General features: G+C 37.5%; 3 protein-coding genes and 1 long non-coding RNA gene across 4 annotated transcripts; 2 read left to right on the top strand and 2 right to left on the bottom strand.

The window, feature by feature from the left end:
* Positions 1-691: 691 nt before the first annotated feature.
* Positions 692-6,189, top strand: LOC115928718 (cytochrome b-c1 complex subunit 6, mitochondrial-like). Its single transcript, XM_030996552.1, has 4 exons — positions 692-820; positions 2,473-2,523; positions 3,438-3,599; positions 5,300-6,189. Exons 1-4 carry the CDS (start codon positions 743-745, stop codon positions 5,330-5,332), a joined length of 324 nt encoding a protein of 107 aa, XP_030852412.1. The 5' UTR covers positions 692-742; the 3' UTR covers positions 5,333-6,189.
* A 1,766-nt stretch (positions 6,190-7,955) lies between these two features.
* On the bottom strand, positions 7,956-10,397 carry LOC115928818. The gene is made up of 2 exons (XR_004066233.1): positions 8,930-10,397; positions 7,956-8,728 (listed from the first exon to the last, which is right to left on the bottom strand). It is a non-coding gene; the product is annotated as an uncharacterized LOC115928818 (long non-coding RNA).
* Positions 10,398-10,802: 405 nt separating this feature from the next.
* Positions 10,803-15,310, bottom strand: LOC115928839. The gene is made up of 3 exons (XM_030996830.1): positions 15,176-15,310; positions 14,043-14,149; positions 10,803-12,196 (listed from the first exon to the last, which is right to left on the bottom strand). The coding sequence occupies exon 3, from the start codon at positions 12,155-12,157 to the stop codon at positions 11,282-11,284; it is 876 nt and encodes a 291-aa protein (XP_030852690.1). The 5' UTR covers positions 12,158-12,196; positions 14,043-14,149; positions 15,176-15,310; the 3' UTR covers positions 10,803-11,281.
* Positions 15,311-18,078: 2,768 nt separating this feature from the next.
* On the top strand, positions 18,079-27,144 carry LOC576802 (E3 ubiquitin-protein ligase Topors). The gene is made up of 2 exons (XM_003724364.3): positions 18,079-18,211; positions 23,740-27,144. The coding sequence occupies exon 2, from the start codon at positions 23,777-23,779 to the stop codon at positions 26,375-26,377; it is 2,601 nt and encodes an 866-aa protein (XP_003724412.2). The 5' UTR covers positions 18,079-18,211; positions 23,740-23,776; the 3' UTR covers positions 26,378-27,144.
* The last annotated feature ends 12 nt before the right edge of the window (positions 27,145-27,156 follow it).

The raw sequence follows: 27,156 nt of genomic DNA, 5'->3' as shown, positions 1-27,156 counted from the left end.
TACAGTAAGGGTTAATGGATCAGTACATCAGTAACTCCAGGGGCTCATTGCCTCGGCGGTGGTCAAGTGGCGAAGACCCGGAAGCTCGGGGTTCTAGGCATTGAATTACGGTCAGATAACCATATTTTGATACCTAATTTGTGACATTAGCAGATCGATAATTGGCGTGGGGTCCAGGGGGCTGAGGCCCATGAAGCTCAAGGGTTTTAGGCATTTAATTACGGTCAGATGACCGCCCCCTGCCCCCTTCCCCTCCTGCTTCCGGCGCCCATGAAATCAACAGAAAAGAAAAAAACTAATCAATTCAAATCGGATTAAAAAAGTACGTTCGGGTGAGGGGTGCCATATATTATTCTCTTTAAAAAAAGAAGACAAAATAATCCCCCTTCCAATCCCTTTGGAGGAGAGGGTGGTAGGATGATCCAGGGAATGTACAGCGCTAACTGTAGGATATTAAGTTTTAAAGAATACCTAACGTGCCAATTCCTACGAAAACAGTTAACTTTTATTCATTTTATACTGATTAGATCTACGGTTTGAAAAAGAAGAAGTTCGAGATTGATTCCAATCTGATGCAATTTCCCCGGGCAATTTACAAGACGGTGTCGATGTCCTGACCGGATCGGGGAACATTCTGTAAAATATAGCGGAATGCGTTTAATACACGACTTACTATTGGGTAAAGAGTAGACCGGTATCAAACTATTCACCAATAAGATTTTGGCTTACATATGCAATCCTCATGCAGGACGTTACCGAAATTACCGAAATCATCATGGCACTCGAAGACGAACAAATCTTGGCCGGAAATCCTCCAGAGGTGAATTTTCTTTGAAATCAATTATGATTATTTAATCATTTTGAAGCTTAAATGTTAAGTTATAGCATGGTTTGAAAATTATATCGTTATTTGTTGTTGAAATTCGTATTCAGAAGAAGAAGATTTGGGGGTTGTGAAATAGTCGTGGATGGCGCTTATTTTCAAGCCCCATGCCTTGAGATATGCGTAGGGTAAACTGGGTGATCCGACCTTTGCACTGCACTGCCTGCGCCTGAGGCTGAGCCCCTGCTTAAATTTTTGCAGTCCAGGTTTTATTTCGTCGAAGGTTTAGGATTAAAGTGATGATTGCGATTAGGATAATGCAATGTTTAGGGCCTTGTTAGTGTTTAGGCCGAAATTCACTTATTTGATCTCGTAATATGAAGCTGGAGCGTGTCTTGCAAAAAAAAATATTTTGCTAATTATGCATCATGCATGCAGTATGTCTGTGCATGCCATCTGTGCACTGAAATTTTGGCGGTAGTTCAGAAGTCTATCCAAACTTTGACCCATAACTTTGCCGTGGAGATACCCTACTAAAACATACCCAAAATGAAATAAATATTCATCAAAAAATGTCCAAATAAAGGTCATGATTTAAAAGTCGATATAAATAATACCTGTTTCGTGTCAATTTTCTTATCTTTTTCAGAGTATTTTTCCTAAAAACGAAGACTTGTAATATGCACATTCTCACAGGATTCATGCCAAACTGCAGCACAATACAATTGCATATCGTACCGGAGCACTATAACTAGGGTGTCTGATCACGCACTCAGTTTTGTGTGCTAAAATCCTTCCAATAGAGATTGCACACATCCCTATTCAGTCCATGTGCATTGCAAAATTGGTCAATGTTTTTATTACCAAAATGAGATTAAAACCAATCTTGCTCGTGATCCTGATGGTGAAACTCAATAAGTGAGGTGTCGTATGAAAGAGCAGGTTTTTCTCCATATTCCCCAAAGGGGCTCACCCCCAAAATTCTAAAAATATCTTTATCAAAACAGCGATTTAAACATTTTTTCATGGTAACTCAGAGATTTACCAATTTCACGAAGTGAGCCCCCGAGGGATAAGTTGGGCCAGCTGTAAGGAATATATCCATGTGCTTATTTTTTCTCTAGTCCCAAGGGATCACGAGCAGTTACTGTTTGAAAATACCCTTACTCCACACTTTGCATAACGTGCTGTGCAGCTTTTGAGCAAAAATTATAACTCGGTGTGTACCACTTTTTCATCCATTCTGACCAAAATGCTATGAATATTGACTAGATTGGGGGGGGGGGGCTGTATCTTTTGATAGAAACATCGGTGAGTCTTAAAATTTGAAATGTGTAGTTCTGAGTAAATGATTTTTCCAAATATCCAACCATAATGGTGACAAACGATCCAAAAGGGAAAATTGAAAAATCGTCCAGACACTCTACTATAACACTGAGTTTCAATAAGACATACTGTATATTTATTCAGATGGTCATATCTCAGCCAATACTTAATATATTCAATTGTTTTTCGACATTTGGACATTATTTTGTATGCTCTTTCGGAAAATGAAGAAAAACTTGAGAAATTCAAAAAATAGATTTTTGATGACGTCACACTTAACCACTCTATTGACTTTTGATTGTCTTCATCTCTTCTTTTGATAGGACGAAGAGGAGGAGGAAGAGGAGGAGGAGGAGGAGGATGAAGATCTTGTGGTAAGTGTGAATTTATCACCATTCCCTTATTTATATGTGTCTAGATACATTCAGAAAAAGCTGTTCTAAATCCTTACTAATACGGAAAAAAAAACACCAGTTCAGTATGTGGGTCTGGGTCAATGACAGCCATGTTTTACCTCCATAATTTTTTTAAAGTCACTGGAGGGCTAAGCAATTAGGCTGTGGACAGCTTCTGTAGCCTCATACGTGTCTCTGTGAGTAACTCGCTTACAAGAAGATACCGTCACTGCAAAAAGTTTTTCAGATGTATAGAAAATTTCAAAATGTTTGACAGTCCAAAGTTACATGTAATTATATGTGTTGTGGTAATGTGGATAAGTCATCTGACTGAGAACCACAAGGTACAGGGTTCAAATCCCTGCCACAGCTGTAACGTCCTTTAGTAAAGCATTAATCTACATTAGCATTACTCACACAGGTGAGGTATGTGTAAATGGGTACCTGGTCGGAGTACTCCTTTGATACAGGATACCTAAGATACGTAAAGCCGGGTAATAATTTCAAACGCTCTTTGGAAGCAGTTAGGGATGGTATCATAATGTGATATGAGCTATACAAGAACAGAAAGACCGTTCATGGAAGACAAGAAAAGCAATCTGTATAAGCAGTCTGTATACCGATAGACAGGTTTCTTTAATACAGGTTTCAATGAGAAGTGGCTTTGGGGGCATGAAAAATGTGGTCTTTCTATCAGGTGATCACTACAGCCTAGGCCCGTTTCATAAAACTTTTTATAACAACTGCTAAATTTCTATGACAATTTTGCTCTTGGCCAATCAGATGCCATGATTTTGGTAGCTTATAACAGTAGCTTGTAACTTGTTATTGATATCAAGTTTTATGAAACGGGGCCCTGTTTGATGTTTTGTGTGCATTGTTTATGTTTACAGGACCCAAGAGATAAGATCAGGGAGGATTGCGAGGCAACAGGACACTGTGCCGCCTTGAAGGAGACCTTTGATGCCTGCACAGACCGTGTCAGTGCCAAGTCTAACACAGAGGAGACATGTACAGAGGAATTCTTTGACTTCCTTCATTGTGTGGATCATTGCGTGAGTACCGATGACTATAGATTAAAGCCCCACTGCCCCATACTTATAACTACTTGAGCCCTCTATATAGCAAACGATGCCTATGTGGTGCCTGTTGGTCCCCCATGGTCCCCTTTTTCTTATGTTAATTGAGAGCTGATTTGATGAGATAGCCACCTGTCGGTGATCTTGCAGGGAGGTCTAATCCCCCCCCCCCCCCCCTTGCCAAACCAATGCAGACAGGCTTTAAGATTGAGGTGCTCATGACCCTTGTCAGTCAGTATCAAACCCTGTTCTAAATCATTTTTGTGGTTGTACTGCCAAATAAGTATTGGTGTGTACTGCAAGGTTCTGGAATCATCAAAATGATAAGAAATTTGACCTAGTATTTGTAAAGTTACAAGCACTGTACACAGAAAGATGTATATGGGACTACACACACATGCGCGACACATGCGTTTATCTCTCACATACCAATAGATAAACTAATTTACCAAATTATATCAATTAGTAGGTGGTTTCCCGGCAAAATTGTTATCATCATGTATTAGTCAAAACATATTCTTTCACATGATTGGTAATAAGAGCTTCCATTTCATTTTTTTAAATTGGGGCGTTTCCAATACTGGTCTTTACCTTTAATGTGATGTACATGTACATGTTAACCTATATTCATTACCCCAACCATGGACCTATTACGGATGGACATTCATTGTTTTCTTAACGAATTCATTGTGATTGTCTCCGTCAATGACGTCTCAATTAAATTCTGTACATGTTTCTTCCCTTTGGTCTCATCATGGTCTCCGGCAAAAAGCCGGGACAGAATCAAGATAGTGAATTTACACATGTTAATCTACATGCGCAGAAGATAATTACTCGCCTAAATCGTGGAAAATACATGTAGATGTGCAGTTCTGGCTTATAATCGGAAATTGTTGTTCCGTGTACTGTACAGGTATTTTTTTTTGAAAAACATGTTGATATTACCAGATGGAGGTTATTTTTGGATTTTTTGGTTGTGATTTAAAATCCTGTTTCCCCCTATTTCCTCATAATATTCCAGAGTTACAACGCACAGGGCTGATACAGATCATGGCCTTCTAATTGTTTTATAAGGTCATAGGTGTGTGCGAAAGTTTGCGAATCAGTAATAATACATTTCATATCACCAAAATCATCTGCTTTTCAACTTTGCTGCTCCCCATTGAGGATGCTTTCATTTAAGACACACTCTTACAGAGCACACCATCCAAACAATTATTATTTCATTATTTATGATTTATTTACTATGTACTGTTTATACCTGGAATCATTTAAAAGTGTTAAAGCATATAATTATATTTTTATGTCTATGGAATTTTTTTTACCTTGTAAATTCACTTGCATCAGCCTCCAGCTGTATTGTTGAATATTTGAATAAAACCTTATCAAATCAAATCAAATCAAACAAAACCCAAGAGAGGGAAACTGTTCCTTTATCAATGAACAAAAATGCTTACGCAGTCGTTATTGTTAAAACAGCTGAATGTTCTCATTAAGATGCACATAATCAGAAGGCGGCGACTATGATTGGATCAAAGAAAGAATCACGTTGAATGTCCATCCGTATTACGTCCATGCCCCAACTCTATCAATATAACATCGAAAGTGTTCCTTATTGAGCTCGATTCAGGATTGTTTTTATAATTTTTTTCTTCTTTTCCTTATCTTTCCTGCAGACTGCACCACAGACGTTCAAGCATTATAAATAATGGCCATCATGGAGTGACCCTTCTCACTCTACAACTTGTGTATCACTAGCGCTGCCCTGTTGCCATGACTACAAAGATGTCCACACTTCCAGCATTACCCAACATCATCTGCGTCTTTTAAATTTCATCTCCAGAACCACATCTTTTCTATTGCAAATGTTATTTGAATGTAGAGCAATAAAATTATTGGAGGGTGTATGCGACTTTAATGAAAAGCTCATAGAAGGATTTGTACTGATATGAGGAGCATCTGCATGTTGTTTTCCCTTGCTCTCTTTTAATTCAATATTCTCTCTTGTCTTTGTTGAGCAATGATTGCAATGTTGAAAGAAGGGGATAAGTTGAAACTCCAGCATATTATTTCCTGTATGCAATGTTGTACAATGCCCTGCCTGAATATTTCAAGGCCAGTAGTGTAGCTATTTCGATCCCTCATCCTCTATATCCATATTTATGATTCAGAAAACATTTGTCGGTGATCATGGCTGTACTACCAAACCATTTAACACATTTTATTAGAAAGTGACCATTTCCATGGATTTAGGATTGCTTAAAACCAGATGTGTCAATGAAGTTTTGATAAGTTGTAGAAGTGTGGGGATGATTTCCAGTAATATTCACTTTCCTCTGTAAAATAATTGGACATATGTTCCTCTTTGAGATGATTTTATTTACCGGTCCAGAGTGAATTTGAAGGAGTATAATTCTGTGATTTGTGAATATAACAGATAGGAATTTACATTCTCTTGTGTGAATGGATTTTTGGGGCATGGCAAGCTGGATTGTTTACTAGTTTAGAATTTGTGCAAAGATGAATTATATGTATTGTTATGAAATTAAATATTGAAGAAAAAAAATCTATGCAATGGCTGGATATTTACTCAACTGAGTAGTGTTAGATTGTATGATAAGCTGTTAAAGGGACTTGGTAACATTGTTCAGATGAGAAAAAATGGTTTGGAAAATTCAAAAGTTGGTTGGGAGAATTTACTTTTAGAGGGTGTCGCACAGTGACGCCTTAAAAGAAAACCATAAACATCTTTGTGGTTTGAGAACTTTGTGCATGTTAGAGGGTTAGTACAGTACAAGGAATATAATAAGTAACATTTCATACAAAAATTACGAATTTCTTTCATCAACCTTCCACAATGTTACCGGTTCACTTTAATACTTGTATCTGTCATGGTTGTAGTGAGATTGATCTTGAGAAGGAAGAGATAATTTGGTTTTCTGTGATCCAAGGAAAGATGGAGAAGAGAGGAAATTGAAAGCACAAAGAGAGGGTGGGAAGTGAAAGAAAAGAGAAGTTGGAGAGATAGAATGAGGATGAGGTGGAGAACAGCAGAATGCCCAAATCTTTGGGAGAGATTTAGTGTTTGTGGTTGTCTTTACTACAAGTCCTTCACATCAGTTCATACAAAGTAAATGATGAACATGTAGTTTATCAACGACAAAAAGGATAACAAAATTCCATTAGTGGATTTTATTCTTTTTTTGGGGGGGGGGGGGGGCCACACAAGTGACCCATACCCCTTTTGAAACCAGAGCAGCATACCTTTAGTAAAAAAATCCGAGAATGTGCCTCCCCTTCTTTTGAGATGGTACCTTTTTTTTGGGGGGGGGGGGGGCGGATTTTAGGAAAATTGTGCCCTCTCTTGCACAGCCATGCATCTGCAACCTATTACCATATCTCTTATTCTACTCCTCACACACAGTCCTCTGCAACAGGCTAGACCTTGTTTCATGAAACTAAGTGTTTTGCAATACTTTTTTCATGCAATACAATTCATATAATTATTGAAAACATAGCATGTCATCAGCTGCCGATAACTAGCCAAATATCATGACACTTGTTATTTTTCAGTTTTATGAAACTGGATCTATGTTAGTACTACACCATAGTAATTGCAAATGTAAAACTGTCTGCCAAAAACGTGTTTATTATTGTCAATCAAGCGTGAAAAACATGATCGGTATTGGTTCAGAACAAAATACATGTGAATTGAATTAAACACAACATTATTAGTTTACAAACTGCAAATGCACAAACTAGCATGAAACCACACAATGTATACTAGCAATGCAGCAACTAAATTAACTGCAAATTACATGTAAATTAAAATCCTTGCTGTGTCTTGCAGTATATGTGATGAAGAAAGAAAAAGAAAAGGACAAAGTACTCATGTTTTGTAGAATGTTATGAAGTCAGGGGGAAGGGGGAAGGGCGGTAGCATATCAGATGAATAGGACATTTTCGTAATGCAACCAAATTAAAGTGACTTGATACAAATTATTTCATTCACCTGTTGCAAATAATTGTATTTTAATAGTCAGTATGCAAATAACATATACATGTATATATATATTGCATGTTGTTAAATAGGGCAAGCTATTCTTTTTTTTTTAGGGGGGGGGGGGGGGCGGGGGGTTATAGCTAGCAACAACTAATGCATGCAATTCCCATTTTGACTATTGAAATACAATAATTTGTAACGGGTGAATAAAATAATTTGCATCAAGGTACTTTACCAAGACGTATGCATTAAATTTGATTATTTTATGAAATTGGCCCAGTGGAAAGCAGTAGCATGCAATAGAAAAGCATTGGCAAACATCTTTCATATAATGTAGTTCATGCCTCTACAATCTTATTTATTTATTTATTTCGTTTTTATTTCAACAGGGTATGACACACACTTTCTCAAAGTTATGCAAGAATCTTTAAGGTTGAAGGAAGCAGACTTCACCGAAGCAAAAGAAGAACATCACAAGCGATTAATTTCTATGGTTAGTCCATCTGACAAGATGCGATGAACTGCATAAAACCACTGTGGCAATATTTTATATGTAAATAAATTTCCAAGAGGCAATATGTGTGGAGGAGGGGGGGGGGGGGGGGGGGGGTTAAAGACCCTATCCGATGAAAATACAATGTTATATCCAGGGCTGGTTATATCAATGGAAAGCTGAAAGAATATAGAATACAAATATAAAGGAATTTAAAATATTTTCCCTTTCAATATTGCACAAAAGTGATTTAAAACCTTTTTTTCTGCACCTCTCCAAATTACAGGTCAAGAGGGTTCAAATTTGCCGCAGTTACAGTGACAACATAATATGTGCACCCGATCGGCTCGCCTATATAGCCGAGGCGATGAATCGTGCTTAAATAATGCAAAGTCATTGTGAATATGCGTACTCCACACACTATGATGATTTTATTAAGTCAACAACTCCTGATTTTCCAAGCTTCAGATTTTGAGTTTTCAGAGAGCTGTTACTCGTCTGACAGGCTCTAAAGTACTATATAATAGGTATTATTGTAATCTATGGCTTGTAAGCTTTAGTTTCCTTTCATATATAACTCATCTATTTCATTTTCACTTCCGACAGGGTCTTTAAAGGCACACTGTCCTCCTTGTAGCTACTTGCTCCCTCTATATAGAAAACTTCCCAAATCGGTGCCTGTTGGTCCCCCATGATTTTCTTTTTCTTATGTTAAATGAGAGCTGAGTTAATGATATAGCCACCTGTCACAGTGACCTCGCTGGCTCGCTGTGTGGTCTAATCCCTTCTAGCTGCAGTAGTAACGCCTACCTTTAAGTAAAATAAATGCTGAAGATTCAAAACATGACTTAAATGTGATACAAATTTACACAAAGAAATAATCACACCATGATTTCTCTATGAAAAATTGAATGACTGCTCACCTAGAATACCAGTAAGATCCAAATTTGGTTGGTTAACATTTTTGCACATTGCACAGCAAAATATAATCTATATCTTTCAATCTGATATCTTTCTAAATAGAGTTTGCAATGCCCAATGCTTTAGCAAAATTGGCTACTTTGTAAAAATGCAACAAGTAAATTTGGAAGAATTGCATGATTTCTTTAAATGTGTGTGTGTGCTGTATAAAGTTATAAACTCTGAATATCTTAACTATAATATACAGTATTACTGCCACAAGTATATTGCAATACTTCACTATATGACCTCTACCGATAGTTATAAAACTTTTGTTAACAGACATGATTTTAACACTTTCAATCTGTTGTTATTGATCATTTCATTACATCTTCTGCAACAAATGTAGAAACTGGGGAATGTTATTTAAACTCACATTTCACATATCGTCACCTTCTTGAAATAATGGCCAAAGTCACATTTTGAAAAAAATTATATTTTTACCCAATTCATCTCTTCATGAGGCTATCCACCTTTGTTAAATGGCATATGTGCTGAATAGTACATATTCATGTAGACAGAAATAACCGTCTGATATGGGTCATTTCTTTAATAAAACTGACATTTGTTGACATTCCCCAATACATAATCTATAATCGGAGGTCTAGTGGAACAACTGACAATATAGAGAGACTGAAGCTTTTGGTATAATATTCATGCTGCTTATACCTAGATAGTATAATTGCCTAAGTCAAGCATTTAAAGAAAAAAGTATATATATTATTGAGTAAACCCAAAGTAACTGAGTAATCTAATCCTCTTATGAAACCGATTCGACAGACAGAATTATTTGTAGTTTCATTAGTCATATATCCCCAAACCTCTCTGTGTGAAATTCTATGTTTGGTTCAGTTTTCTCTGTTTTTCTTAAAACTTGAAAAATATGACTTAGGCCATTATTTTAAGAAGGTAACGGTATGTAGATGTCATGTACATGTACATGTATGTATGTATGTATGTACTTGGTGCATACATTTCAAATATTGGCAAAAAGTTGTAATCGCAAGGCCAAAAGCCCCAGTGATATAAAATTGTTTTTACACAAGGTGCAAATTAATATTAAAAAAATGTACAGATAAATCATGAAACATTTAGAATTTATAAGCAGCATTCAAGTCTCCCCCAAATCTTATAAAAGCACATTTGCTGAAAAAATGTGAAAATGCTACACAAAATGTACTTCTGGTAATAGCTACATGTAACAAATTAGTTCCCTCAAACACCCAAAATCTAACATCTTGCTTTAAAGATACTATGTCCCTTTTGCAGCCAACATCAAATTCTATAGAACTTTGCAGGAATTACGAATATGTCATGTATGTTCTATCTGTGAAATTTAAACGTTAGCAGTGTCCTAATATTCAAATTATGCAAGGACACCAGTTTACTTGCTAGACTTCACTGTCAGACACTATTGAGTGACTGACTGGCTTTTTTTTCTTCTCTGGTAATAACATACAAAATAAAAAAAAATGAACTGTCAAGGGTACATATAATAATGAGCATTTTTCTACATCAATAACCCACTTCTTGTAATGGCCAAAACTAAACTGATTGAATCTTTGCACAGCAAAACGTACTACCATTTGGTACAATGGTCTGAAAATCAGACTATTACTTACTGGCTCTATAGCTCTTAAGTCGATTCAACATCTAATAGTAGCATTTTCCCACTTAAAGACATTTTCAAGACCCCTTTTTTTAGGGAAGTCCTGAATTAGTATTATCTTTCAAATGCCGTTGGAATTTAACCTTTTAATTTTGTTGGCCTGCAAATGGGACATAGTACCTTTAAGACTTGCTTAAAAAGTAATTATTATTCAAAGTTAGCCCAACTACCGGTACTTCATAAAAGAAAGAAACAAAAATTACCTTTCATAGTACCTGTCTAAGAGATATTGATATTCCAAAATAAATTCACACCAAAATTAAAATAAGGGTTAAGCAAAGACTTATCGATAGGATTGATTGATCAATGATCATTCGGCTAATGATTTATATTGGTTTTGAGTCATTGTCTACCACTAGGCAGGCAGGTATTTCATTGAGACAAATATAGCAATGTTCTATATCTGCGTAACCTTCCTCTATTTCTTTCAGAAAAAGCTCTGAAAACCTTGGAAAATAAAATAAGATCTGATTCTGAAAAGATAAAAAAATGTATATGGAGAACGATCTCTGAGTCGTAAGAAGAGATAGTGGTTACAGGTTTATCTTCTTGATGCGTACACGGCACTGCCTGGCGCGGCTTCTTCGGAACTTGAGCACGCTATGATGGGGTTTACAGACATGACCTCGACAATAGCTTGGGAGAAGGTAAGGATTCGTTACAAAGCCCAGTTCCTTATCGATGAAAAGAGTGTGGTCATGGCCCTTCAGAATGTTGTTGAGCTTGAGTCTCCTTAGAAGAACTCGGAAACGCTTTTTGTTCATCGCAGAAAAGGAATGCTGGCATGTCACAATTCCACATTCTTTATCGACGATGATGGATGAATCCTGTATGTCGTTGCTTAGTTTTAGCTTGCTGAGAAGTATTTTCAGTTTATGAAGTTGGACATTGGACAGAGTTCGTTCCATGTTGTCTCTGTTCTTCTTGTCATGAGCCATGATCGAGCCATCTTTGTTCAGCTTCACCTTGCTTAGCAACACCTTGAATTTGAGGAGCTGAACATTGGAAAGACTACTCTTCACAGGTTTCTCTTCATTCTCTTTGGTGTCTTGCGTTACCGTGATGTCACATCGATCATTCGGTTTCAGCTTGTTGAGAAGCACTCTAAGTTTCCGAAGCTGTACTGTCAAAAGAGTTTTCTCCACTATGTCTTCCCTATGTCCTTTGTCACCCTGGACAACAACCGGTTTGTCAAGTCTGTCCTTGCTCAGCTTCAACTTCTGCAGGAGAACCTGTAGCTTCTGGAGTTGGACGTGGGACAGCTTGTTGCTTCCTCGCTGTGATTTCAGTGACGTCCTGTTGCTGATTTGGAGTCTCTTGATGGGAACGACACACCTGTGCATGGTTGCTTTCTCACCAAGGTTGATCTTCCTCATCACCACCTGGCATTTTCTTGGAGGAGTCTCCATCTTTCTTGAGGTCGGAGACTAGAGTATCAGATGCTCAGCCTGCAGTGAATTCAAAATAAATGAAGAACAATTAAAGCCTATCTGCACTAGTTTGGCCAGGAGGGATTAGACCTCCCTGCATGGTCGATGACAGGTTGTTATCTAATCAAATCAACTCTCAATTAACATAAGAAAAAGAAGACCAAGGGGGACCAACGGTCACTGCTTAGTCATTGTTTGCTATATAGAGGGCGCAAGTAGGTATACGTAGTGCAGTGGGGCTTTAAAATAGTGCTGTAAGTCAGACGCTATGTTCGTGTTCGGTTCGGCAGAGTTCGGCAATTTTTCACCCGAACTCGGTTCGGTTCGGGGTTCGGTAATATAATAGCAAGCCGCGTTATAGCCACGGCGGTTGGCACTGGGCGGGCCGGCTAGCCGGCCCGACCAGCACGGAGGACTTCTGCACACTGCTTCCGACCAGCACAAATTTCACATTCCAAAACTGCTCTAAACGTAATTATTTGTGAAGAAAAGTACTTCTTACATTCGTATTTCCGTCTTGAATCGTGTTTTATTTTCAATTTTAAAAGAATCATGTTTTCAATTTGTCGATAAATAATATTTTTTAAAGATTTTCCGAGACGGTTGTTGTCTAATCATTGCTAATGTTAGAGTCATGAAAAATGCCATCTTGAATAGCAAATCAGGCTCGTCAATAACTGTTTTTTATAAGTTTTTATTTTCAATAGGAAAAATATAAAATCCCTATTTTTCCTGAATAAATAAATGCCATACTATAATAGATATTTATTTCATTATTTATATTGCAAAATTTGTCCGATATTGTTACAATTAAAATATTATTTTTTTGTTGAATGGGCTTGAGCTGAACATGTTTTGATCACGCACATGTATTCTTGTTTATGGCTTGCGATCGCGATGTAGCGTGGTCAGGATTTGGGATTTAAATGGCGCCAGTGAAGTCGCGCCCACCACTGGATAGGCATAAATCACAAAGGCGGAAAATAAGAAAAAAGTAAATATAAAATGAGCAATCATGACATGAAAATTAGGTACAAAATGACAAGTTTATTAGCTTGCAAAAACGTTTACATTTTTCTGCCGAACATCCGAACCAAGCCTTTGCGTTCGGTTCGGTTCGGTTCGGTTCGGGAGTGCCATGTTCGGCGGTTCGGCTACAGCACTACTTTAAAACATTTTCCTTTCTTGAGGCCATAGCCTGAAGTATTCGGCCTTTAGGCTGGAATAAGTCAGAAGAAATGAAGAATGTTCAAAACATGTTGAGATCATTACAAGTCTACTGCAAACCGTACGTCACGCAGCACATTAATTACATTAAAAATTAATTAAAGAGTTGGTCAGAACTAAAACTTTCCACAAATGAACTAGCCCATAATAGCCACAGACTAATATACCAAAAGATAGCCATATAAATAATTTCATCTGTTGTTATTTCTTGTTTAAAGTCTCTGAATGTCCCGTACGTCACAATCCAAATAGCTTGGACCTGCCCCAATATGGAAAGTCGGATACATATATATATATATATATATATATAGGGCTGGCCCTGCTAACAGTCTCAAATGTGCAAAAATACGTTATTCAATAGGGTTACAATTTACAATGTACTTACATACAGAGCTCCCTAAAAGGCAACTGGCATGTACCGGGAGGTAAATTTAGCTTTCACATCAAAGTGGCTAGGGTGGTTCCCCCAAAAAATTCTGCCTTTTCAGGTCTAAAATCTAAAAGCTGGGCACAGGAACAAAATGGGAGATTTTATCTCAGGTACTGTATATCAGATATGGGTGTTAGAACTTAGAAGGGGGGGGGGGGTGGATGGGTCCTTCTTCAATCCCCTACTGAGATGAAAGAAATACTATACCTCTAGAATCAGACGTTTTCAGCCAACTCAGGATAGGTCTTGACTGCGGTAATACGCCCAGCATAGATCACAAAGCCCCAGGCGATAAGAACAATAGCGGCCAAGGTCTGAAGAAAAAAACAAACATCCAAAACAAGGAGGGGTTGAAACTAGATCATTTTGTAAGAAGATAAACTCTTGGTTTCTGGGCATATCCCAAAGCATAACATGTATTTTATTTTTCAGTTTAAATATTCATATAACAGGTTAGACTGAAAGAATCAAGTTGACAATACACCGGTTTACGGTTACAACAGTGTGCATGCGCAGACATGGGCGCCATTTTAATTTACGGTTAAACAAAGTTTAGAGTTCAGTGGTTACGCATAAATTAAGATGGTGGCCTTAACCGTAAAAGGGTGTATTCATGTTTGATTTTGCATGCTAATATCCCAAAACCTACCACCATTAGACAAGGTACGTATCTCATTAATTAGCTCATATTATTAAAAAAAAAAATCAAACATTAATCATAATGTCCGACTCTCTCCCTATCTTTCCTTGGTTTCTCGACCTCTCAGTTCAGAGTCTCTTGACTAATTTTCTCGCAGCTTCACTAGGCCTACTTGGCCTAGGCCTATTTGTATTATCCCCCTTCTTACTCTTTCTCCCCCCCCCCCCCCCCCAAATCGTTCATCTTTTTTCTCCCTTTCTAATTTAAATAAATTTTTTTTTTTTTCACATTTTTTGTTTACTTAATAATGCTCACGTTTTTTCTCCTCTCACTCTCGGCTCTCCTAACTAGTAACTCTTTCTATCTCCCCATATCTTTCATCTTATTTATTGGCGGTTACATTCGTCTCTATATTAATGTTGCCATTGACGGCCCCCAACAAGAAGTCTGTACTGTAAACAGCGCTGCTCTCCGCGATCCGCGGAGCGCCAAGGTTCCAAGAAAACTACCGTCCTCGAGTCAAGCCCCACCGGGAGAGCATAGGGGCGCAGAGCTGAGCGGTCATGTAACGTGTCGATCGGGCGTGATCACAACAACTGGCGCTTGGCGAATTGGCCGGAACGCGAGCGCAAACATATTGTCATATCTCCACATAAATTTGTTCTTAAAATTACTTCAACATGGACACCAATATACGTACTAATGATATAAATATATCAACGGCTCTTCTGCTCAGCAAAATCATGTCTAGGATAGGTCAATCCAAGCGTTCTACCAGCATATTTCGTCCACAGCTTTCGTACCCAGACTCCACGGCCTTTGATATGAAATTAATGCATTGAGCTAGCTAGCTAGCGCTAGCTTATGATGGTGGCGACATCGACACTCAACGCGAATAGAATAACTCTCATCCGGCTCGCTGCCAAATTAAAAGTAAAACCCATACTTACTAGAAGTCATTAAAACTTATACTAAGCAAAACGCCAATAATCTTTTCTTTCCTATTTTTTTTTAAGTTCCAAGTTTCCTCATGAATATGGAGGGGGGGGGGGGGGGGGGGGAGGTGGGGGGGGGGGTCCCTCCTGACTATGAACCCCATATGCCTGTAGCATTAGGAAAATACTTAGATTTATATAGATCCCCTATAGGCCCTATTTTCAAAACAAAGTTATATAATTAGAGGAAAATTACAACAATTAGAAAAACCACTAGCGTATTTGAAGCGGAGGGGAAAGATCCCCCACCTCCACAACGCCCTGGTAGAGCTTCTTGTATTTATATAAAGTGCCCCCATCAGCCATGGTGCTGGGGGTGAAGAAGACAAATCTTTAAACCATTTGGAGAGTTGATACCATACAGTAATTGCACAATTTGCAATTTTAGATTCTCATATATAAATTAACAGGCCTATAATCATCATCATGTTTAATTTTTTATATGCCGGATTTCTTTTAAAATTCTCGGATTTTTTTCTATTTTCACTATGTTTATCTACTACAAAGTTCGGAATGTCATACTTTTGTCATAATACTAGCCTATGAATACCGATCATATTTTAATTTCTACTCCTATATTCTTGAACTGCTTGTTATCTTTATTTTTATTCTCTTCTCGGCCATCATTCTATATTACTCTTGGGTTCTTCTCGTCTCCACTTTAAAAGTTTGGAAAACAAATTATATGCATCAGAATGATATTCCATATAATGTGTATTTCGACCAGAGGCGGCGGAGCCTGGAGGGCAGGGTCACAGTGCCCCTACTTTTTCCAAATACTCCTTAAGTGCCCCATTTTACATAGGGAAAGTGCCCCTTTTTACTTCAGATAAGTTCCCCTTTTCATCTTTGATGAGTGCCGCTTCAGTCTTACACAGTCTGTTAAGTGCCTCCTTTTATTATGATACGTACGCGTGCCCCCATTTCCCCTTTCTTATAAGTATAAGTGCCCTTTTCCTTCTGATAAATGCCCCCTTCTCCTTTTTAATAAGAGCCACTTCCCCTTCTCATAAATGCCCCTTCTGACACCTCTGATAGATGCCTCTAATAAAATGTCACATGTGCCTCTCTTCCTTCGATGAGTGCCTATTTTCCTGTGTTATAGGTGCCTCAGAGTTTATCTCAGGTGAGTGCTTCTTTTTTGGTACAAGAAGTGCCCCTTATCATGACTATCTCTGATAAGTGCCCCTTCATCTCTTATAATTTCCTCTTTTCAAATCTGAGAGGTGTCCATTGCAATTGACAAGCACCTCTTTTCCTTTGTACTAATTTCATTCTTATAGGTGCCCCTTTTTATCTCCGATGAGTGCCCTTATTCAAAGTTGGGAGGCGCCCCATTTAACTTTGTGATAGGTTCTCCTTTTCATTTCTGATAAGTGCCCCTTGATTTTGACACGTGCAACTTATTTTTTCTAATTAGTGCCATTTTTCTTCTGACAATTGCCCCTTTTCCGTTCTCATAACTGCTTTTTTTCTCTGGTGAGTGCCCTTTGTTAGGTGCAAGAAGTTGTTCTTAGTTGCTTTAAATTATGAGCACAATGGTGAAAGGGAAAAGGGGCACTTATACAAAGGGAAAATGACGCTTATTAGAAAAGAAAAGGAGCACGTGTCAAAGTAAAAAGAGGAATTATCAGAGGTAAAAATGGGGCATTTATCGCACCTGATAAGGGACCCTCACCAGAGATGAAAACAGGCACTTAATATGAGAACGGAGAAGGGTCACGACTTATTACAAAGGAGAATTAGGGGCAAAGGTATTATCAGAGGTGGTAATTAGAGGCGCGTATAAGAATGTTGAACGGGCACCTATTTGAAATAAAAAGGGGCACTCATCTGATGTAAAAGGGGGCTCTTTTCCTATGTCAAAAGGGGCAATTTAAAGTTTTTTTTGCCTAACTATAAATTTGGGAAGATGTCATTTTCCAAAAAACGCATACAAAAATGAGAAAAACCCTAGAAAATCACTTGTAAATTACTTGTATCGAATTAGAAACAAACCACGTTTGAATTTTATTGAGGGGGGGGGGGGCAACTGCCACAAGCCCCCCCCCCCCCATCAGTACGCCAGAGAGTATAACCAAGCAGTTATTTTATATTCATATATGGTTTCAAAAGAGTTGATTTACTCTGTTTTATTGTTTACTGTTTGACACAATTGGTAATGATTTCAGAATAGGAGAGAGCCTTGTTCTAGTGTTTTGGAGCAGAAACAAAATAAACGATTTCAATATTCTTAAAAGAAATTTGGAATTTGTTCTCTCCCCTTCAAGTACAATGAGTATGCTTGATACAAAATTCCATGAAAATGCAGTTTATTATAAGATGCCAGGTGAAACTTGCAAGTCATGAAAAAAAAATATAGACTAAGACTTGTGGGGGAGGGGGGAGGGGCTACTGAAAAGTCCACAATCATGCATCTATTTAGAGAGACCTATATTACCGACGTTATATAGATTTTCTTTGTATTAATGCTTGAAATACTGAAACTTAGAAGTAAAAAGCATAAGATTGTGGACATTTTTTAATAGCAACACGACATTAGTAACAGGTTGACTGCATTCACTTTGACCCCACCCCCGTAGCTGACGTAGTGTGACGTCACGAAATTATGTATTCCGTCAGTCAGTTCGGCTAGACACAATATCAGAACACCTTATAATTTCTTCGTTTGTTGTCCTATTACAGATATTTATAGACATCTATCGAGATTTAGTTATTGAAAGTATACATCGATCTACAAGGTGAGTAATTCAAAATAAACGTTTCTGTCTTCATTTTCTGAATATTTCCAGAAGTCTGTGGGATGCGAATGTGTTTGGGTGAATGTGTCTGTATTCATTTACATCAGTCCCGTGTACTATAATTTGTGTTACTCCTTTTTGAGACTGCTTTGTTTGTGCCTCCGTGTTTTTGTATGTGGCCGACTTCACCAGTTAGCTAAAAAAAAAAGGCCTAAAGAGAAAACAGTTTGATTTGAGATATATTTTTTGGATCAGTAAGGAAATATTATGGAAATGTAGTATCTGTCAATGTTTTCAAATGCTAGACTAGACTAGACAAGTAAGAATAGATTGAGAAATATGTTAATTATAATTAACTTTTTAATAATAATATAGATCTAGATCTATTTGTTTAGAAATCTATAATTTTTCTAAAATTAAAAATATTTTTTTTTATTAAAGACAGAAAATTACAAAAGATTTTCTAGTTGACCAGAGGAGTATAGACTATTTTATTACTACAGAATGTATACCAATGCAAGAGCCAAGAACTTTTGGTCTAGGTCTTCATTCGATGGCGTGACGTGATACAATTACACAAGTCAAAAGTAGTGCTGGTCGAAATGCATATTATATTGACCATGCACTAGAGCATTTTTTTAGAGGCTTGCAATGCATAAGGAAAAGGTATATCTATTGCAAGTACAAAATGATCGGGAAAAATTATATTTTATAAGGCTGCAAGCCTGCGACGAGTACTTGAATACTTGAGTACTCGCACTGTTGACAATAGACCAAAATTTTCTGTCTCTTTCGTTGAACTTTAGCTGCCATTTCTTTGCCCAATCGCATAAGCTGTCTAGGTTGCGTTGCAGTGCTTTCCTGTCTTCTTGTGTCTTGATATGGGTGTAAACCTTTTCTAGTATTTTTACAACATCAATGAGTTGAATTGATTTGATATGATATGGTTTATTGATTAAAAAACATTCAAATAGCAGCCAGAGGCTGACACAAATTGAATTTGCAAAAGATACATTCAAAAGCATAACATATACATATAAATGGCGATTCACAATAAATAATCAAGGATATGATCAAAGAAAAGAAGAGAAACAAGAGAAGAGATTGAAATGGATGACTAAAGGATAATTGAAGGAGAACGATCGCGTAGGAGAAGGCAATAAGACAAATGTAACAGAAGATTAGAAGGACTGGTAAGATAATAACAGAGAGGGGGGAGAGAGAGAGGGCATAGAGAAATGAGAAAGAGAAGCTGGCGAGGAGACTACACAATAAAAGGGACAGATAAATAGGCTGAAATGGAGAACTAGATATATAATCGGATAAAGTGTAATAAACTATAATACAAATATAATACCGTAAATGCAGCATAATTTTTTAGACCAACTTAAACCGACTACAAAATTAAACAATGAATCCTAAAGCACAAACCGCAATGTCATTGATATATTCATTATAGATATTTAAATATAAAAAGCTTTACATAATTACATTAGGCAAAACATGGTTAATACACATGTACATGTATTTGCTTTAAGATCCATATTAAGATATATAATTATTATTGAAAATTGAATTTACAAAAAAAAAAAAAAAAATAGCTGTTAAAAAAAAGAGGAAAAATTCGGCATCAAACTAGATGTGATTAAAGGTAAAGACCAGTATTGGAAATGCCCGAATTTCAAAAAATGAAATGGAAGCTCTCATTACCAATCATGTGAAAGAATATGTTTTGACTAATACATGATGATAACAATTTGCCGGGAAACCGCCTACTAATTCATATATTTGGTAAATTTGTTTCTCTCATGGTCTGTGAGAGATATAGGATAGTCCCATATACATCTTTCTGTGTATAGTGCTTGTAACTTTACGAAGAATGGGCCAAATTTCTTATCATTTTGATGATTCCAGAACCTTGCACATGCTAGATGCTAGATGATCAACCTTTTCTGATCGATTCCACAACGTTTCTTTCACAATGCAATCGCATGACCATAACTGGTCTTTTAATAACAGAATTGCATTGTTGGAATGCAAATTTTTAAAATACAGGTATATATATTATTTTGAAATTTTAATTGATAAAATCAAACAAAACGAATGGATTATTATTCTTTCAAGCTTATTTCAAATCTAAATTGATTATATTTTACTGCTACTTACTGTCACTAAATTGCAGATTTTTAGTGAATTTTGGTGAGTTTTGTAATTTGTACAGTCATGTTTGAGGTTTTTGAGAATCAATTAAGGGTGTCTTAAATGTTTTAAGTACACGCAAACTTGAGTATAGTAAAGCTGCCATTAAGCGACAAAAAAAAGAAGAAGAAACCAACAAACAATCAAACAAATCAAGAAAATAACAGAACTCTGAGTAGATCTCGATTCTGCATTTTTTTTTGGACAAAAGTAACAAGGCTGGCCTGGGTTCATTCAAGATTAAACTGATTGTTCTTTTTAAAATACTGTATAAATAGAAATGGTCTAACTTCCTACATGCCATAGTTTCAGATAAACTGTTAGATAATGACCTCTACTCATATTGGAGCCAGAAGGGCATTAGCTCTGTTTTTAAAAGTCTGAGATATTGCTCTTCTAGCTCCAAACAGAAGAAAGTACTTTATTCAGTAGTATTTATACAACGCCTACTAAGATTCTTGCAACCTCATTGGTCAATTCTTGATCACATGACATGCGCTAAAAGTACCATTGAACGGCATCATTCTCCAGCCGTGCAATTCCGTTTGATCCTTTCGCACCATTGCACTCTGACGTCACTAACGATGTACTAAGTATATGGTGAGCTAAGTGACGTCGGAGTGCAATGGTGCGGAAGGATCAAACGAAATTGCACTCCGCGTCACATTAAACATAAAGGTTGGTACGCGCGTGGTTTGCTGCCTGCTTAATAGTGCACGCTCACTATCAGCAATTTCATCAATTGAAAACAAACAAAAAATCGCTGAGATTTAGGCCTAGGAAAACTGTTTTAAGCCCATTAACGTCCGAGGTGTTGTATAAAACAAATAGTGAATGGTCTTTATTCGTGCAATGGAACAATATTTTGCATTCGGTGAAAGATGAGACGCTCCATTCAACTCGGCTGCGCCTCGTTGAATATAGCGTCTCTTATCTTTCACCTCGTGCAAAATCTTGTACCATTGCACTCATGACCATTCACTATTTGTATACTGTTCTGCCATCATGATCATGTGTCATTTTTAGACTTATGTTTGTTTGTTTTTTTTTTTTTTTTTTTCCTTTTCCTTTTGTCCCTTGGTATTCGACAATCTTCTTCTTCGAACTCTGAAGTAACTTTTTATTGACTATTTGCCTATTGTCTGAAGTCGCCTCATTAAAGCCATCATTTATACATGAATGACTTTTCGTATTCAAAGGAAATGATTCAACATGCACTGACAAGGATAAACAAAAATCAACAAACCCCTGGTTTCAAAGTTTGCCTGAAGAGGTAAAACTAACTCCTAAAGTGAAAAGAAAACCCCTGTAACTTGGTCATGGAACTAATGTTACACCATCATGACTTAACTTGAATTTTTATCTTATCATACAACAGATTTGTCTCCTTACATGTTTGCCTTTGCCCAAGTATCATTGACATGTATGCACATTTATAGTATTATACAGTACATGTTCTTCAGCATTAAAGAGGAAGTGCACCCTGATAAATTCAGATTTATAAAAACAGTAAAAACGAGAGGAACAAATTAATGAAAGTTTTAGAAATATCCGATTAAAAGTAGGAAAGTTGTTAATTTTTAAAGTTGTCATCAGGGAAAAACAAATTTTCAACACTGTGATGTATCTTGCAAGATAGATAGATAGATATTTGGTTTTATTCAAGTACTGATTAAAAAGTATGAAGACTAAACAAGTCAGTTTACAATATAAAATGCATAACAAACAAAAAAAATAACAAGGTAAACAAACACATGGATAGATTAAATCATTAATAAGTAAAAGATATAAGTATATAAGTATATAATAATAAGTAAATACATAATTATATACAATTACCATAAATAATTATATATAATATGATCATTGCTAGTGAAAGGACTTGGAATTCAAATTTAAAAAAAAAATTGAAACAGCTTTGAGAGATCACAATACTAATACTTGACATAATCATTATGCAATAATTAATTAACATTTAAACATTCACAATGGAGAACATAATGAGGGCATAACTAAGAAGTTGAATTCAGAAGTTGTATGAAGTATCCGCTCCAATTTGCTCCAATTTGCTCCAATTTGCTCCAATCCGCTCCAATTTGCGGTCCTCGCACCCACAACCGCTATGGTGACAGGGCCTTCTCAGTCTGTGCCCCCACTCTTTGGAACATTCTCCCCGCCCATATCCAGGACTCACCCACCATTGACATTTTCAAAAAGAATCTAAAAACTCATCTATTCCAAAAGCAACCCAAATAACTCTAAAATAAGTTCGAATAAATATTACCATGCCTTCATTATGTCTTTTCAAATTATTACTATTACTGATATAATGTGTTAATTTCCAAGGAATTTACATGTTTTGTTAATTTCTTTAGTAATGTTAGTAATGTTTGATCTTCTTGGTAATTTGAGTAATGTCAATTTGTTAAGTTATGATAGAAATATTTGATTTTCTTGTTAATATAAGTAATGATAATTATTTAAGTTATGTAGGTAATATTTTGTTTTCTTGGTAATTTGAGTAATGTTAATTCCATTAGTAATATCGATTTTGTTTGAAGTAATTTTGATTTGTGTACATGTACAGCGCTTTGAAACTTTTGTCACAAGCGCTATATAAATTTGTCATATTATTATTATTATTATTTGCTCTGTACAGAAATTTCATAAACTTTCATTTTCTTAGTTATTGATGACGGAAAAGATTTATTTCATACAGGGATTGTATTTAAACAATATTTGCAATAATTGTAATTAGGGCGCGTGTATGATTGAGCAATTTTTTAAAGGGAAAGTAGACATTTCTGAATTACTGTAGCACAGAACAAATGGAGGAAACCTTGCAAAATACATCACATAGTTTCCAATTTTTTGTTTGATGGATCAAAACTCATGAGTACTTTCTTATTTTTAATCAGATTTTGCTCCAATTAAAACCAACTAAATATCATAGTGGACTCCCCCTTTAACATGCATCCTCATCTTTATTTTTCAAATTAAATTTTCTAAAAACTTTTTAAATATTTGTATAAGTTCATGTGTTTTTTTTAAAATAATTTGTTGGAAGTATTAAATGGTTATCAATGAAAATACTCATAAAACCCCCTGTGTACCGGTAGTCATATTTCACCATAACTTGGGTAGAGAGTAGAGATGTGATCATGAAACGAGTGTCTTAGAAATAAGAGTGTGGTTTTAGAATATGTACATGTGCATGCATATCTATTTATCAACCTAGTATTAACACATTTTAGTTGTCCTCAATTTTTAGTTTAGTTTTGATAATTTGTTTTCATTAATACAATTGTTTTCTCATTTTTCTTCTACAGATTGAAGTATCTGATGATGTCCTGAAGGTCTTCTGCAATGGATGAAGCCAGTGTGCAGAGAGGTTTGCAGAAGGCTTTGAGCGAGGCCTCATCCAAAAGCGTCAAGACTAAGAAGGAGACGGACCTTGCACCCACTGACAGCGATGCATCATCCAGATCAGGTTCCCCTGACCAATGCTGCCCGATCTGCCTGGGCAAGTTCAAAGACAAGTCCTTCTCCGATGGCTGCTTTCATCGATTCTGTTTCCAGTGTATACGAGAATGGGCCAAGGTGAAGTCAACATGCCCTCTATGCAAAACTCCTTTCAAATCCATCATTCACAATGTAGTGTCTAGTGATGTATATGATCAGTACGTGCTACAGCCTACGGAGAATGGGTCTTTGGAGTTAGATCGTAACGGTGCTCGCTTTCGCTACCACACTACCCTAACCACCAACCGAAGATCTGCCTGGGAGACCCGCATGGATCAGCTTTTCAATCGCCAGGCCAGGCTGGCAGAGCGGATCCACCGCGAAAACGAGTCCCGTCAGCGCCGTCAACTGATCTATGCAGCCAGCTTGAGGGTCCATCATATCGCAACCAACCGATTCACTAGGTTCAGGGATACTTCTCCCCAGTTTTTCCGTGAGAACCCTGCTGTAACACACCGTCTTATCCCTTGGCTAAGGAGAGACCTTGGGGTGCTGTTCAATGGGAACGACCAACATGTGCGATTCATGACCCAGTACATTCTTTCACTGCTTCCAAATGTTGACATTCAATCAGAGGAATTCCACAACCACTTGAGGCCGTTCCTCTATGGACGCACTGAACACTTCATCCACGAGTTCACCAGCTTTGCTAGGTCACCTCATGACATGGACACCTACGACCAGATGGCCCAGTATGACTTCCGTCCCGAGAACCCTCAGTTCACTGCCACTCTCCGGCCTCAGCATCCGCTTGTAGCACAAGAGAATAGCAGTAGTGAGGAGAGTGAGAACAACCATTCCAACAATATTGAAGTCATCGTCATTTCCGATGATAATGAAAGTGACAGCAATCCTTTTGTGATACCAGCAGAAAGTTCCCAGTCTGCCTCTCTCAGTCATGACCTACCCGGGCCATCTTCTGCTACAAGCGGAGTGGGTCCATCCACAAGTTATGATCTAGCCTCTACCCATAACCCTGAGCCACCTGCAAGTCAAGACCCCGATCAACCAGGCCCCTCTGGTGTCACTCTTTCAGGAAGCCTGCAGATCAAGCAAGAGCATGACAGTGCCCATGGCAGGAGAAAGTTGGAAGATAGTGCAGAAAGCAGTGGCAGTGTAGAGATTGTTGGATATCAAAAGCCATTCCATCTGCGCACTCCCATTGCTTTCATAACCATATCTGATGATTTATCGGATGGGAAACGGGAGAAAGAGACAAAAGGAAGGCTTAGTAGGAATAAAGACAAGACTGCACCTAAAAGAAACCACGTAGAAGAAAAAGCTGGTGGAAAGAGGAAACAGAAGACAAAACATACCAGAAGTTTGCATTCTTCAAACAGAGCTGGTAACTGGTCTACAGATTCAGATGACAATTACTACAGCAGATCCAGACGTGATGGATACAACAGGAGAGGCAGAGATGCTGCTGATGACATAGACGGTCCTTGCACATCGCGCTATGATTCTCTGCACAGATCTTCCTCTAATCACAAGCCTTCCCACAGTCCAAATGAACTATTCCGTAAAGTAAGAGAAGGGGGAAGCAAATGGAGTCTCTACTATGAGACCAGACATGATAACTATTCTAGCTCTAGGAACCGACGGTCAAGGTCTCGGTCAAGGTCTCGATCAACGTACTCCAGAAGATATGGAGAAGACAGCAGATCACGGGACTGTTCAAGAGACCTCCCTAGACCTTTGAGGGATGAACGAAACTGGCAACGAAGCAGAAGCAGAAGTAGATCGAGAGAGAGGTCAAGGAACCCATCGAGATACTACAGAGAGGAAGATAACATGAGAAGCAGGAGTAGGAGTAGGGGGCCCTCTGTGGACTTCTTCAGTGATGAAAGCAAGTTAAGTTCACGGAATGGCAGTCGTAACGGCAGTACTTCTAGCACCTTTAGCAGACAATCACATCAAGATCGTCATGCTCTACATAGTTCAAAGAAAGACATTTCTAGCTCAAGTCATGTGAGCGCATCCAAAGCATCAAGATCGCCTGTGCTCAAGCGTATGCTAGAGGATGCTAATGATCCTCCAAACAAGGAAGGAGACCCGCACACAAGCAAAAGGCACAAGCACAAACATAAGCATCACAAGAAGAAAAGCTCCAGACATAAGCACAAGAAAAGTCGAGACAAGGATTCTAAAAGTAAAAAGAAAGACAAACACGGTAGGGACCATGGTGGTAGCCACGACAAGAAGCCTCAGGATGACAAGGAGAAAGCGATTGGTGAAAGCATATCGGACAGTACTGTGGAAGATGTGGACAGGCCAAACGAGGGCGCTACACATAGCAGGATGGGGACTACACCCACTCCAAGTGGTCATGTTGAGAATCATAATATAACCTTGCAGGATTTGTTAAACATGGATGAGAGTATGACCTTTGACCCAGCCCCGCCAGCAGGGCATTCAGATAAAGGATCTGGATCCATGCTTTGATCACAACTCCCATTCGATGCACGGCAACCATGGTGACAAAGAATGAGGAAGTATAGAGAAAAATTATAATACATGTAGGTAGACTCTCACCAAAGAGGATAGTAGGTTGAATCTTGAAAGAAAAGAGATATTTAGATAGTTAATGATAGGTTAATAAACTTGCAAATGATTTCTGTTTAGGTTAGAGGTCATCTTCTTTGTATTGTGATAAGAATAGGCCTTTGTTCAGATTAATTAATACATGCCTTGCAATGTCTCACTCAGCTTCTCACCTAGACCAAGAAGTCATTTAGGACAAGAGGGGTTGGGGGGGGGGCGGTGTGTCTATGAATATTTGAACCCATAACTTGTCCTCTTTACGGCCATTCAATAGTCGACCAATTCTTTGCATATGACCTTCATCATACAGGTGTGACACAGAAACTCACAAGTTATCCACTTTGACCAACTAGACATCATTGCATTTGCTTCCTACCCTGCCAGATAAAGTAAAAATTGGTATTTGATCATGTAATACTTTTTTCAGGGGAACAGACTGATGTATAGGGTTAGGGTTAGGGTTTCCATACATACATTTTAAAGCTTTTTCGCTTGTAAATCTTTTAATTTGTCAATACCTTATAATTTATCAATTATAATAATAACAATTTTAATGGTGGCTTCTTATATAGCACACAAGTCCTTCACGTTGTGACACTCCTAGCGGCACCCCGATTATACATATTAGTGTGGAAAAATGCCAGATGAAATTTAGTTATTCATATTACGAAATGGTTTTT

This window comes from Strongylocentrotus purpuratus, unplaced genomic scaffold, assembly GCF_000002235.5.
Source record: "Strongylocentrotus purpuratus isolate Spur 01 unplaced genomic scaffold, Spur_5.0 spur5_scaffold_3, whole genome shotgun sequence".
NCBI classification, from domain to species: Eukaryota; Metazoa; Echinodermata; class Echinoidea; order Camarodonta; family Strongylocentrotidae; genus Strongylocentrotus; species Strongylocentrotus purpuratus.
Note: the sequence above shows the minus strand (reverse complement) of the source record. Positions and strands in the feature narration are given on the sequence as shown.

Excerpts from the sequence above, each read along its gene's own strand:
- LOC115928718 (XM_030996552.1), top strand. The coding sequence starts at position 743 with ATGCAGGACGTTACCGAAATTACCGAAATCATCATGGCACTCGAAGAC. Across the intron at positions 2,524-3,437 it reads AGGAGGATGAAGATCTTGTG|GACCCAAGAGATAAGATCAG; the intron begins GTAAGTGTGAAT and ends TTATGTTTACAG. Across the intron at positions 3,600-5,299 it reads TTCATTGTGTGGATCATTGC|ACTGCACCACAGACGTTCAA; the intron begins GTGAGTACCGAT and ends TCTTTCCTGCAG.
- LOC115928839 (XM_030996830.1), bottom strand. The coding sequence starts at position 12,157 with ATGGAGACTCCTCCAAGAAAATGCCAGGTGGTGATGAGGAAGATCAAC.
- LOC576802 (XM_003724364.3), top strand. The coding sequence starts at position 23,777 with ATGGATGAAGCCAGTGTGCAGAGAGGTTTGCAGAAGGCTTTGAGCGAG.